The 14,743-nt window shown below is 37.2% G+C and overlaps 1 protein-coding gene across 1 annotated transcript in view; it reads right to left on the reverse strand.

Moving 5' to 3' along the window:
• LOC126881194 (uncharacterized) overlaps positions 1–14,743 on the reverse strand; it is an 86,921-nt gene that overhangs the window by 40,828 nt on the left and 31,350 nt on the right. Inside the window, exon 3 of the mRNA XM_050645298.1 lies at positions 4,322–4,704. Within this exon, the coding sequence (XP_050501255.1) occupies positions 4,322–4,704 (383 nt within the window). The remainder of the gene's footprint in view (positions 1–4,321; positions 4,705–14,743) is intronic.

A 14,743-nucleotide genomic window follows, 5' to 3' on the forward strand; every position in this document is an offset into this window, starting at 1 on the left:
CGTACAAGACGAAGAGATTTGCAATCCTAAACGCTCCGTGTACGGAACTCAATGCCACAACGAAGGAACTTAAGTGACAGGGAGAGATCTACGCGATTGGAATCGAGTCGATTACTTCGAGCGTCGCTCCATGTGCGGACGGCCTTACCGTTGAGGTTAATCAAGAACAAAATAATCCTTGTTTACACACTAAGATGATAGAAACATCAGAGTCAGAGAATAAGATTATTTTGGATTGGTATCAGAGACCAGCTAACTCCGGGAGATTTATGAATTATTTCTCTCAGCACTCAAAAAGACAAAAACATAACACTGTTGTTGCGATGAAGAACAGAATTTTGCCTATTAGCAATGACAGTTTCATTCAAAGGAATTAGCAACTAATCTACAACTCAGACTTATATGACGGGCAATGTGATATCAAACCAACAGATCTCGTTATTTACAAAAATTTACCCTATGTAAATGGCTTAAATGACAATATAATTAATTAAGCTGCTGTGAAAATCAAAACAGTTAAATACAAGATCTTACCCAATTACAGCTTATTCTAGAAGCTTAAAGACCAGACACCGCTTTTAAATCGGAGTAATCTCATTTACCAACTTCTTTGTCTCGAATATGATGGGCAGTATATAGGCAAACACAGGAGTGGTTAAAACAAAGAATATCGCAGAAATTCTTGTGCAGCACATCATTCCAACACAACAGGCCATACATTTAATTTGTCAGATGTCAAGATATAAAAAATATCTATAAAAAAGACTATTTCTCGAAATGTACCACATAAACAAAAACAAAAAGTCAATTAATTATAAGACCGATAAGTACTTGCAAGTTAAGTGACATGTACTGCAATATTTTAAAAATCTGATAAACAAAAAGTATCTAACAGCTGGTTCGATAATGAAACTCGTTGATCCTAAATGACACATGTGAAAAAAGGACCGAAATCAGTGTTATCTCGTACGTTCGTAGAACAAAATGTGGTGGTTCGATATAATTTGCCTTATAAAATACAGTAGATCTCCAATTATCCGGATTAATTGGGACCGGACCAGATCCGGATAATCAAAAATCCGGATAATTGGATTTTTCTCGAAAAAGGCCTTTTCCGGGAAAGAAACGTAATTACAGCAAAACACAATGGAGAACATATACGGTATTTATTATGAAAAACAATACAGTGTACACAACAATATGTAAATGACAAAGTTTACATTACGTAATATTGACACACAATATTGAATCACAGTAAAATGAATTATTTTTTTACAAACTTGATTTTTTCGTTTTCTCAATCTGATCCGGATAATTGGCGATCCGGATAATTGGAGTCCGGATAATTGGAGTTCTACTGTACAGTATTTCATAAGTGATAATATTTATTGTGAATGTTAGAGGTTTGTATTTAATTAATATTAAAAAAAAACAATAAAATCCTTTATAAAAGGTATATATTTAAAATCCCTAAAAAGGGCTACATCACAGAACTAGTTTTCGATTGGTTGACCAATCATCATCAGTGCTTACGTGATCTAACATGCTAACCACCAAAATACAATACATATTACAAAAATATATGTGGGTAAAATCCCTTTAAAAGTAATCCTAGTCCAGGGTAATAAGGTTTTTTCCATGACACTCGAGCAGCCAGGGTACTGAAGCGTTTTTTCGACAGGTAATACCTATAAGAACAAATTGTAACTATTTCCTGCGTAGGATCTGGCGGCCATTTTTATTTATAAACAATTAACTGTCAAAAAATGGCATTTTTCCCTATTTTTTCAAATCAATGGAAAACGGTGAAACTTATGGTTTTTTTAGTACAAATATCTTTGAGATTATGGAAAAAGCTTTAAAATTACGTATTACAAAGCTTGATATACTCATTTATTGTTAATATAATTGAGAAAAAAGGTCGGAATTGCAAAAAAAAATTAATTTCGCAATATCTATTATAAAAATTAGTGTACAACTTTGAAATTTTTGTCATATAAGGGTTCTTTGGTGCTTAATATGTGATACAAATTTCAAAGCGATTCATTCAATTGTTTAAATTTTATTCAAATTGTTTATCCCAGAGAGCATTTTTTTTGCAATAACATAAGTCAGAAAAAAATGAAGTTAGAATCATTCCACAGGTGTCAAATGAAAGAGCATGAGCTATATTTTCAACTTGGTTTAAAAAAAGTGAATAAAAAATGCATTTATTAGTAATAAATAATTATGCAAAAGTATCGTAAATCTTTCCTTATAAACTTTTTATTTTGTTATATAAGAAATTATATATATTTATTACAATTTTTAATCAAGTATGATATAAATAACATTACTTGGTAGTTGTGCACTTAAAACAGGGTAAAAAAGTTATTTTTTTTGGAAAAAGTTATTCAAAAAGTTTATAAGGGAAGATTTACATACTTTTGCATAATTATTTATTACTAATAAATGCATTTTTTATTCGCTTTCTATAAACCAAGTTGAAAATATAGCTCATGCTCTTCCATTTGACACCTGTGGAATAGTCCTAACGTCATTTTTTTCTGACTTATGTTATTGCAAAAAAAATGCTCTCTGAGATAAACAATTCGAATAAAATTTAAACAATTGAATTAATCGCTTTTAAATTTTTATCACATATTAAGCACCAAAGAACCCTCACTTGACAAAAATTTCAAACCTGTACACTAATTTTTACAGCAGTTATTGCGAAAATATTTTTTTTTGCAATTCCGACCTTTTTTCTCAATTATATTAACAATAAATGAGTATATCAAACTTTGCAATATGTCATTTTAAAGCTTTTTCCATAATCTCAAAGATATTTGTACTAAAGAAATCATAAGTTTCATTGTTTTCAATCGATTTGAAAAAAAAGGGGAAAATGCCATTTTTTGACAGTTAATTGTTTATAAATAAAAATGGCCGCCAGATCCTACGCAGGAAATAGTTACAATTTGTTCCTATAGGTATTACTTGTCGAAAAAACGCTTCAGTACCCTGGCTGCTGAAGTGTCACGAACAGGGTATATTTTTGTCTTATTACCCTGGTCTATCCGTCAAGGAAACATCGATAAAAAATGCGAACTTAAGCATGGATGTTTAAAATATATATTTGCTTAACTTCGCATTTTTCATCGATGTTTCCTTGACGGATTACTTTTAAAGGGTTTTTACCCGCATATATTTTTGTAATATTGTATTTTGGCGGTTAGCATGTTAGATCACGTAAGCACTGATGATGATTGGTCAACCAATCGAAAACTAGTTCTGTGATGTAGCCGTTTTTAGGGATTTTAAATATATACCTTTTATAAAGGATTGTATTGTTTTTTTGTATTATATGGTATAAAGGTATACAGCCAACTACAGGAAAACTTTTTCCTTGTGGATTTTTAATTAATATTGTTACCTAGTTAATTTTGTAGTATGTTCCTGATGAAGTTGAAAAAATAAATAATCAATGAAATATCGAATTTCAGAAATAAATGTACATAGTTTCAATTTGAAGTGCAGATTGCATTCCCTACATTTGAACACTATTCCGTAGTGTTATACAATATACAGTGATGAGCGCGCTAATAACCGACAAAATAATGCAAAAGATGGACAACATAATGCGTTGTGAAATGAAAAGAGGTGAAAATAGTAGAGGTGGGAAATTATTGGTGTTAACCTATAAAACATTACCACTTACGATAGTTTCCCACCTTTAGATGTTAGTTAAGAGCTAGTTGACTTTAGTGACATACGTATGACAAAAGTTTAGTCATACGTATGACGTTAACGTGGCATTAATATTTTTTATATTTTATATAATTATGACGGAGCTGTTAGACAAGGCTGTCCATCAATAAATGAAAACAAACATTCCCTCAGGCAAAAAATATTCAGCTACTACCTAACTTTTCTTCGTTATTGATATTTTATGGACTTTACGGTCTTTAAATGTTTATTCTTCTTAATATAGTAATCATGTTGTGACTGGCTGATTGACATATAGTCCATACCATTAAATAAAAAAAATACTACCTTGTCACATTTTGTCGTTTATTTGTGTCAGTTGAAACGAAAAAAAAGCTAACATCTAAAGGTGGGAAACTATTGTAAGTGGTCATGCTTTATAGGTTTATACCGATAATTTCCCACTTCTACTAGTTTCACCTCTTTTATTTTAGCAACACATTATGTTGTCCATCTTTTGCGTTATTCTGCCGGTTATTAGAGCGCTCATCACTGTATATACATATTTTGATATGCAAAACCACTTATGGCTAAAGACCTTAATATGAAATTTAAGTAGAGAAAATATACATACCACCATTTTCTGGATCAATATACTTTCCAAACACTTCTTCAACAAACTTATTAACAATCTCTGGTACTGGCAGATCAGACTTAAGTTTACTAATCTTAATAAAATTCATAATAATTTTCATTATCTTCTTATTATTCAGCGTTAATAAATCGGCCAATTTCTCCATTGCATTCCCCTTCTTTGTATTTTTTAATACATTTATAATTATGTAATCTTTATACTTAGAAAAACCGTAGAGTATATCAATGATGATTTCTAAGAGTTTTTCGTGAGTCTTATTCTGTGTCCAATCATTACACAACTTTATAAGAACGGCTCCTAGAGCCGACAAAATTTGAAATTTTACTGTTAGGAATCTAACAGTTGACGGATTGGTAATGCACCTAAAAAAAGTTTTAAGAATATGTACTTTAAAATCAAAATATTGTGACATTATTTATGATGCTGCTCACAACCCGGCCTATTTATTTCCGAAGCTTCTCGGCGTTACGAGAAAAGGCCAGACCTTACCAGGGCGTTCGAGGCGAGCGCTGCCGAAGTATATATAAAGAACCGAAATTCGTCCGCAGGCCAGTCAGTTACTAATTTCGACGCGATATTATATTGTTACGTTTTTGTGAACGGGTTTGAAATGTATTTTTAAAGTAGATAAATAAATATTTGCAAATTAATTAAATAAGTTAGTATGTAAGTGTAAAATAAATTAGATATATTGTTGTAAAATTAAGTGTTAAATTGTAAGTGTTATAAATTAAACAATTTCAAGTAAGTCTTTTATTTATTTAATAATAATTAAAAGTCAATTCGCGTAATAGTTCACAAATAAATAAATCAGTACAGTAATAACCCAACAAATGGGTCAGAAGTGGATAAAAAAATAAATAAGTAATATAAGCTCGGTTTAATACAGTGTGGAATCTTTAAAAATAAATAAAATATAAATCGTAATTAAGTGAAGTGTGTGATCATGTCTTCCTTGTGTAAGCTAACAACTGCAGATCTGAGGCTTGAATTGGAAGAAAGGGACCTGAACTCTACTGGCAAAAAGGCTGATTTAGTCAAACGTCTGAAGGACGCCTTAAAAGAAGATGGTCATGATCCAGAAGCCTATTTATTCGAGGATAAGCATGCTGCTTTGGTTTCATTAATTTCGAAAGTTTCCTGCTGTATGACCAAACTTTATGGACTAGTATCGTTGCTACAAAACCAAGTCTCTGCTTCTGAAGTAAAGATCAAGGAGATGGAAAAGAAGATAGAAGAGGATAGGCCCAAATACAAATCGGAGCCACGGCCGATAACTGAAGGCAGTGTAAGTTCTGCTCGAGTCAAAATTCCGACTTTCGACGGAAAGTCGTCCTGGAACAGTTATATGACACAGTTCGAAGCAGGTGCAAGAGCGAACGGATGGTCTGAAAAAGACAAAGCTGTAAACCTGGTTATTGCTCTTCGAGGAGAGGCTTTAGATGTACTTGAGACCATAGCAGTAGAGGAAACTAATGATTATGAACAACTTATGAAGAGACTCAACATGCGCTATGGGCAGGAACATTTGGAGTATGTCTATCAGGCGCGGCTTAAAAACCGACGACAAAAGAAAGATGAAGCTCTTCAAGAATATGAGCTAGATATTGCCAGGCTAGTGCGATTTGCTTATCCAACAGCTCCCGAAGACATGATGGAAATGTTGGCCGTGCAAACATTTACCGATGGTCTTCGTGATTTTGAGATGCAGAGAACACTGCGATTAGCTCGTCACAAGACGCTGGTCGATGTATTGTCCGCTGCCCCCGAGTTCGAATCAGCTACGCAGGCCTCTGGTGAGTACAGTACAGTTCGAACTGTGAAAGAAGAAGAGGATGAAGACAAACTTGACCAGCTGGTAAATATGGTGAAAGGCTTTACATCGAAGAAAACGAAGACCACGAATTGCTGCAATTGTGGTGAAAATGGGCACGCACGGAGTTTAAGGAAGAACGCAAATCAAGAAACTCGCCAGCAGGAAATAAGAGAACGCACAGACCCTAGGAGGGCAGCCTCGACTCAGAACTCCTCTAAAGACCGTCTAATACTAATAGCTTCTTTGAAATGTCGTGAGGATAGTGTATATGTACATGATACCGGATGTATATGATACCGGAGCGACCAGGACCATTATACGACCGTCAATTGTAAACAGCCGTAAGAAACTCGTACCAACGAGGTTGCGACTGCGGACTGCCACAGGTGAAAATGCCAACACCCACGGAGAAATCCAGATACAATTAGGGATTGGAGCAGAAAAGTTCGTCCATACCGTCATAGTTGCAGATATCGAAGAAGATGTTATATTACGAATGGACGTAATGAATTTGCATGGATTTCAATTGGATTTTAAGAATAGGGTAATCAAAGTTGGCAACGAGGAGGTATTTCTTCATCCACATGATGACAGCACTGTGCTAGCAGCCATTAAAGAAGATACAGTTGTGCCTGCGAGGAGTGAAACGATCATCGTAGCGCGGCTACAGGGAATTGTAGAAGAAGGAACACCTGTTATGATGGAGCCATGGAACCACGACGAGGAGGTTGGCCGAGGAATCATAATTGGAAAGGAATTGGTTACTTCTGTTAAAAAAATTCCCGTGAGATTGATTAATGTCAATGACTACCCAGTGACCATTAAGAAGGAGACAAAAGTAGGAACTTGTGTACCCGTGACGTCCATAATCCGTCAGACGACAACATCAGATAATTCCAACGACAAGTTCGACCAAATGGTTGCAGTTGCAGGCCAATCTCTAAATCAAATGGAAAAAAGGAAATTAAGGGAATTTCTTAGGCAATATCGTGACATATTCGTACCGAAAGGAGGAAAGACAGGAAGAACGACAGTTGTCAAACATAAAATTGACACTGGTACCGCTAGGCCAATTCGTCAAACAGCTCGACGATTACCACAGGCGAAGAGAGAGGAAGCTGAAAGGATTGTTCACGAAATGAAGAAAGACGGGGTGATAGAACCTTCTACGAGCCCATGGGTCTCTCCAGTGGTCCTGGTCAAGAAGAAAGATGGAACTACGAGGTTTTTTGTGGACTACCATTTGTTGAACAATGTTACCAAGAAAGATAGTTATCCTCTGCCTCGGATCGACGACACATTGGACACATTGGCTGGAAGTAAATTGTTTTCTACGTTGGACTTGAAGTCTGGATATTGGCAGGTAGAAATGGATCCAGTGGACAAGGAGAAGACGGCCTTCACGACAGGATCTGGATTATGGGAATTCAACGTTATGCCGTTTGGACTCTGTAATGCTCCTGCGACATTTGAGAGGCTTATGGAAAATGTGTTGAGAGGGTTATCTTGGAAAACATGCCTGGTGTATTTAGCGACATAATCGTTTTGGGGGAGACGTTTGAAGACCACCTGAAGAATTTAGAAGACGTTTTTAATCGACTTAAAGCTGCCCAGTTAATGTTAAACCCCAAGAAATGCCAGCTATTTCAAAGTAAAGTCAATTATTTAGGTCATATAGTCAGCAAAGAAGGAGTGGCCGTGGATAAGGGAAAAATCGATTCCATTAAGGAATGGCCTGAACCAACTGATAAACATCAAGTGAGAAGTTTTCTGGGACTATGTACTTACTACCGGAGGTTCATTAAGAAGTTTGCAGATATCGCTAAGCCATTAACGCGACTCACAGAGGAAGCAAGGGATTATTGCTGGGATGGAGACTGCCAAACGGCCTTTGAAACTTTGAAAAGGCATTTAATTACAGCACCAATATTAGGGTATCCACTGCCAGAAGGAGAGTTCATCTTAGATACGGATGCAAGTAATGTGGGAATTGGAGGAGTGCTGTCGCAGATTCAAGGAGGACAAGAACGAGTCCTTGGATATTTTAGTAAAGTGCTTTCAAAACCTGAACGAAATTACTGCGTCACGAGAAGAGAATTTCTAGCAGTAGTAAAATCGGTGGAACACTTCTATCAATACCTCTATGGAAGGAAGTTTCTAATCCGAACCGACCATGCCGCCCTTAAATGGTTAATGCAGTTTAAGAATCCAGAGGGTCAGATAGCCAGATGGATTGAACGACTTCAAGAATATGATTAAGACTGTACATGTCTATGACTGTACTGATCTAAATTAAGACTGTACATGTCAATTATTCGCCCAGTTGTTACATATGGGAGTGAAACATGGACTCTACATCAGCGAGAAATAAATAAATTGCTGATATTTGAAAGGAAAGTCCTCAGAATGATATTTGGTCCTCAAAGAGATGAATTGATAGGAGAGTGGAGAAGGCGCCGCAATGCTGAATTAGTGACTCTATATGGTACTGAAAACATCGTCAGACATATAAAAGCTAATCGGATAAGATGGGCAGGTCACGTAGTAAGATCAGAGGAAGACAGAGTGCTAAAGACAGTGTTCTTCGAGAGACCAGACGGTAGAAGATCAGTGGGCCGTCCCAGAAAAAGATGGAAGGATGATGTTGAAACCGATCTATCTAGGATTGGGGTACAACAATGGCAAATCGAAGCGCAAGATCGCAGACGATGGAGGGCCATAGTGGATGCGGCGAAGACTCACCCCGAGTTGTAAAGCCAGTCAAGAAGAAGAAGAAGAATATGATTTTAAGATCGAGCATCGGGCCGGAGTTAGCCACAGGAACGCTGATTCTTTATCTAGAAGGTCGTGCCCAGCAGAGTGTTCCCATTGCAATAAAACAGAGTCAAAGGAAGCAGCAGTACTAAGAACAACAGTGGTCAACGACGAGTGGACGCCTACCAAGATCAAGGAAGAACAAGAAAAAGATCCAGTTTTACAGAAGATTCGAAAATGGAAAGAAGAAAATCGTCGACCATCTTGGCAAGAAATATCAAGCCTAGGCTCAGTAGTTAAGACGTATTGGGCCCAGTGGGACTCATTTATCTTGCAAGACAGTTTGCTTAAACGAGTAATGGAAAATGATGATGGTTCAGCGAGGAGAACACAGTTGGTGATTCCAAAGAGCAGAGTAGCCGAAGTACTTCGTCAGTTACACGACAGGCCATCAGGAGGGCATTTTGGTGTAAAGAAGACCCTTCAGAGAATTCGGGAACGATTTTATTGGATGAATAGTTCCGACGATGTGAAGGACTGGTGTAAGAAATGTACTACCTGTGCTACAAGTAACGGACCCTACCGGAAAAGAAAGGCTCCTATGAGACAGTACAATGTTGGAAGTCCGTTTAAAAGAATAGCTTTGGATATTGCCGGGCCATTTCCAGAAAGTGACAATGGATGCAAATATGTACATGTTGGTGGTAATGGATTACTTCACGAAGTGGGTGGAGATCTACGTAATTCCAGACCAGAAGGCCGCCACTATTGCAGATGTGTTAATCAAAGACTGCATCAGCCGATTTGGAGTACCTCTGGAGATCCATAGTGACCAAGGAAGGAACTTTGAGAGCGATCTATTTCAAGGAATCTGTGATAAACTAGGCATGAAGAAGACAAGAACCACGGCCTATCACCCGCAATCGGATGGAATGGTGGAGCATATGAATAGGACAGTCGGCAAGTATTTGACAAAGATGGTGTCCAATCATCAACGAGACTGGGACCAGTACCTTCCGTTCTTCGCAATGGCCTATAGATTTGCTGTTAATGAATCAACTGGCCAAACACCAGCAAAAGTCCTATTTGGACGTGAGATGCGTCTACCCTGTGATCTAGAGTTTGGATGTCGACCTGTAGAAGATGTTGCTGGTGAGGATTACGTGAATGAATTACGAAGAAGAATGGACGATATACATGAGTTGGTCCGTTCTAATCTTCAGATCGCTAGCGACCGAATGAAGAAACGATACGATACCCAAGCCGAGAAGGGATATTTCAAGGAGAACGACAAAGTCTGGCTTTATAATCCAAAGAAGCGAACAGGTTGTTCTCCCAGGTTGCAGCAGTTCTGGGAAGGTCCGTACCTCATTGTCAAGAAAATTAATGACGTTATCTACCGAATAAGCAAGATTCCTAGGGGAAAGCCGATGATAGTCCACCATAACCGGTTGACGCCATACGAGGGACACCACGACGTAGATGAAGAAGTAGAAGTCAACCAAGTTCGAGAAATACCTGACCTCACGTTTGAAGAGTTCATGGGGGCTTACGGAGGTACCGGTAAAGCGAGACATGGTGTTACCACTGAAGAAAAGCGAGATCTACTCGCACTTCCCGATGACTATTCACTGGCCCATACCATCCCGGCCAGTATCAAAGACGCACGAGGGATGGCATCCGCCTTCCGAAGGAAGTTTGGTCGAGTTGCAGAACTTCAATGCCAACTGCCAGCTCCTGGCAAAGCATTGAAACTCCAAGATGCATCACGTTACCTATTCTATCTGGTAACAAAAGACACTGTCCATGACCAACCTACCTACCAAGATGTATGGGATGCATTCATTCAATTGAGAGAGCACGTGTTGGAGTCCGACGTGCAAAAGTTAGCCATGCCAAAGTTAGAATGCAGCCAATTAGACTGGAGAGTTATCCGAAATATGGTGGAAGAAATTTTCCAAGACACCGAGGTCCAGGTGTTAGTCTGTTGCAATCCGCATAGTTACTGGTGCGGAGCGAAGACCGTTCCCTGTCACATTTATACAACTGGGAGTTGTAAAAGAGGGTCCAGTTGCAGATACCAGCATCCAGTTCGAGTCCCGCCAAGGTTCCAGGAGGAACCATCTTTTAAGGAGGGGGCAATGTGACATTATTTATGATGCTGCTCACAACCCGGCCTATTTATTTCCGAAGCTTCTCGGCGTTACGAGAAAAGGCCAGACCTTACCAGGGCGTTCGAGGCGAGCGCTGCCGAAGTATATATCATCATCATCATCATCATCATTTGGCTCTACAACTCTATGTGAGTCTTGGCCGCGTTTACTATTTCCCTCCATTGTTGTCGGTCCTGAGCAGCTATTTCCCATTGCTGTACTCCCATTTTACGTAGATCGCTGGCTACTGCGTCCTTCCATCTCTTTCTTGGGCGACCAACTGACCTTTTTCCAACGGGCCTTTCCCAGAATGTGGCGTTTAGAAGTCTTTCGTCACTTGATCTTAGTACGTGACCCGCCCATCGTATTCTGTTTGATTTAATGTAGCGTACTATGTTTTCATCTCCGTATATTGTCTGGAGTTCATCATTGTGTCTTCTTCTCCATTCTCCTGTTGTCTCTTCTCTGCAAGGCCCATAGATAGTCCGCAGTATCTTTCTTTCAAGTACCAGTAATTTTGTTGTTTCCCGCTGATTCAGAGTCCAGGTTTCGCTTCCATACGTTATTGTGGGACGAATTATTGTCTTATATACTCTTATTTTTGCTGGTCTTGAGAGTATTTTTGATTTAAGTAGGGTCCTTAACGAGTAATATGCCCTGTTTCCTGCAATAATCCTGGCTGCCACGTCCTTTTCATAGTTATTTTCAGATGTTATGATCGCTCCCAAGTACTTAAATTCTTTGACGACTTCAAAATTGTATTCATTAATTGTTACGTTTTGTCTAACCCTTGGTCTTGGGTTCTTCGTAACCACCATGTACTTGGTCTTGTCCTCGTTGACCTTAAGACCAACTTCCTTGGCTCCGTTCTCGAATAGGGTGAAAACTTCTTTTGCATCTCTGGTGGATTGTGCAATTGTGTCCACGTCATTGGGCGGCAAATCCGTTTGTCAGTTGTGGCTGAGCTTTCCTTACTGCGTGTTCCAGTGCGAAGTTAAACAGCAGGGGGGCGAGAGGATCTCCTTATCTAAGTCCGGTGTCAATGAGGAATTCCTCCGACGTGTTGCTGCCGACTCTGATTCGTGCGGAAGCGTTCTCCGTGCTCACCTTTGCTAATCGTACCAGTTTTCCAGGTACTCCCATTTCTACCATAGTCTCCCACAATGCTTCTCTGCTAACAGAATCGTAAGCTTGTTTGAAGTCCACGAAGATTTGGTGTACATCGCGGTTGAATTCCCAGTTTTTTTCCAACACCTGGCGTAGGACGAAGATCTGGTCTATAGTCGACCTTCCCGGTCTGAATCCGCTTTGGTAGTCGCCTATTATTTCCTCTGCGTATGGAGTTAATCTTCTAAACAGTATTATGGATATAATCTTGTATGTTGTATTAATTAACGATATTCCTCTATAGTTCCGACATATTTGTTTGTCTCCCTTCTTGTGAATAGGTATTATATGGCTTTCATGCCAGTGTTTCGGTATTTCTTCTCTTTCCCAGACTTCTCTTATAAGATGATATATCTCAAGATGTAGTTTGTCTCCCCCTTTTTTTAGTAGTTCCGCCTGTATGCCGTCTGGGCCTGGGGCTTTATGGTTTTTTAGGGACGAAATTGCGGACTTTACTTCAGCTAGTGTGGGCCCTGGTATTTCAGGTTCGGCTAACTGGTACTGTCTTTGTTGCCCTGTCGTTGTGGGGTTTTCTGTATTTAAGAGTTGCTCAAAATACTTTCTCCATTGGCGGCTTATCTCTTCGTCATCAGTGAGCAATTGTCCTGCATCGTCTTTTATAAATCTTGGGCTGCTGATCGTGTTGCCCGTCATTGTTTTTATGTCCCTATAAAACTGTCTAGACTGACCGGTGCTATGTTCCTCCTCGAGTTGTTGTGCCGAAGTATATATAAAGAACCGAAATTCGTCCGCAGGCCAGTCAGTTACTAATTTCGACGCGATATTATATTGTTACGTTTTTGTGAACGGGTTTGAAATGTATTTTTAAAGTAGATAAATAAATATTTGCAAATGAATTAAATAAGTTAGTATGTAAGTGTAAAATAAATTAGATATATTGTTGTAAAATTAAGTGTTAAATTGTAAGTGTTATAAATTAAACAATTTCAAGTAAGTCTTTTATTTATTTAATAATAATTAAAAGTCAATTCGCGTAATAGTTCACAAATAAATAAATCAGTACAGTAATAACCCAACAATATTTAATCCAATCAACAAAAGAAATATTTTCAATTCTGCATTCTTTAACTATACAACTCAATTTTACATTTTAAATATGGTGTTTATATGGGTTTAAGCTACAAAATTATTAATTGTAATGAAATTTACATTTTATATAATTAATTATTTTGACGTTTCGATTTCTACTCCGGAAATTTTCTTTTCAAAGAAGATTATTTTAAAAAAATGTGCTAGAAGGTGTAACCAAAAGTTTCAAAACAACTTTTGGTCATGTTTTCGTTATTTTGTTATTTGGTTATATTAACCCTTTCGTTCACCGTGTCCTCAATTGAAGACAACCTATTTTATAATTTTTGTATGTAGCCCCATGGGTTTTTACCCTTGTAACATATTGTCCCTGATTATGGACGTCCTATTCCGTCCAATGAGTACTTGTGCTGCCATCTAACAGCTTTTTAAATAAATATTTAATTTGTTGAAATATAGTTACAGTTACTTACGACTGGTGTATACAACGCCAATTCATTTGAGTTTCTTTCATTATAAATATGAACATTGTGGGTCAAAACGGCTCATATACGATAATAAACCTAATGCACCCAGATGTAAATTGCATGGTTGTAAGGGCAACTCACAAATGACATGCAACAAATGCAATGTTCATCTTTGTATTATCAGCAAAGAAAAAAAATTGTTTTGCAAGATACCATACATTATTTATTGTATAAAATACTTTAGTTTTTGTTTTTTGTCAGTATTAAAAAAAATCTAATATTTTTATTCCATTGGCTCACTATGTCCTTAAATAAGGACATCTTGCAGTGACTGAACTGTGCATTTTAAAAATATATCCTAACTAATATCAAAAATTCGCAAAAAAAAATATTCTTGCTATGTTGCAAATTTGCATGTTGAAAGGGTTAAAACTATTTGTCGAACATCGTTCTCCTTGCGCTTGTTTACACAACCTATTATAAATAAACATCGAGAAAACTAGCTTGAGAGGCCACATCAGCGCATCATCAATATTAGTTTGGGAGATATTTATTAGCACACCCTTTTTTTGAACGTTCTGCGAAACTTTGGCAACAGTGCGTCGGCAGTATTTGACGTAACTCAATATTGTGACAATATACTTAATAGGCGCGCTAAATGGAAGTATTAATAGAAATCAATTTTATTATAAGTAAATAAATATTTATAAAAATAAACCAAAACAGGCGAAAATTTTATTAAATGCGTGTATTTTCCCTTTTTTATTTAAATTTAATATTTAAATTTTTATACTATTGATGATATTTCTAGAATAAAAAAATCTTCGCTAAAACTTTATATACTTGCATTAGAATTCGAAATATTTTCACGTAAAATATACTTACCTACAAAACTCACAATTAATAATAATATCTTTTTTCAAATAGTCCGACAACTTAGTTCTATTACACAAAAATAAAATAAATTAATTATTAATTAAGTAATTAACACTTC

This window comes from Diabrotica virgifera, chromosome 3, assembly GCF_917563875.1.
Source record: "Diabrotica virgifera virgifera chromosome 3, PGI_DIABVI_V3a".
NCBI classification, from domain to species: Eukaryota; Metazoa; Arthropoda; class Insecta; order Coleoptera; family Chrysomelidae; genus Diabrotica; species Diabrotica virgifera.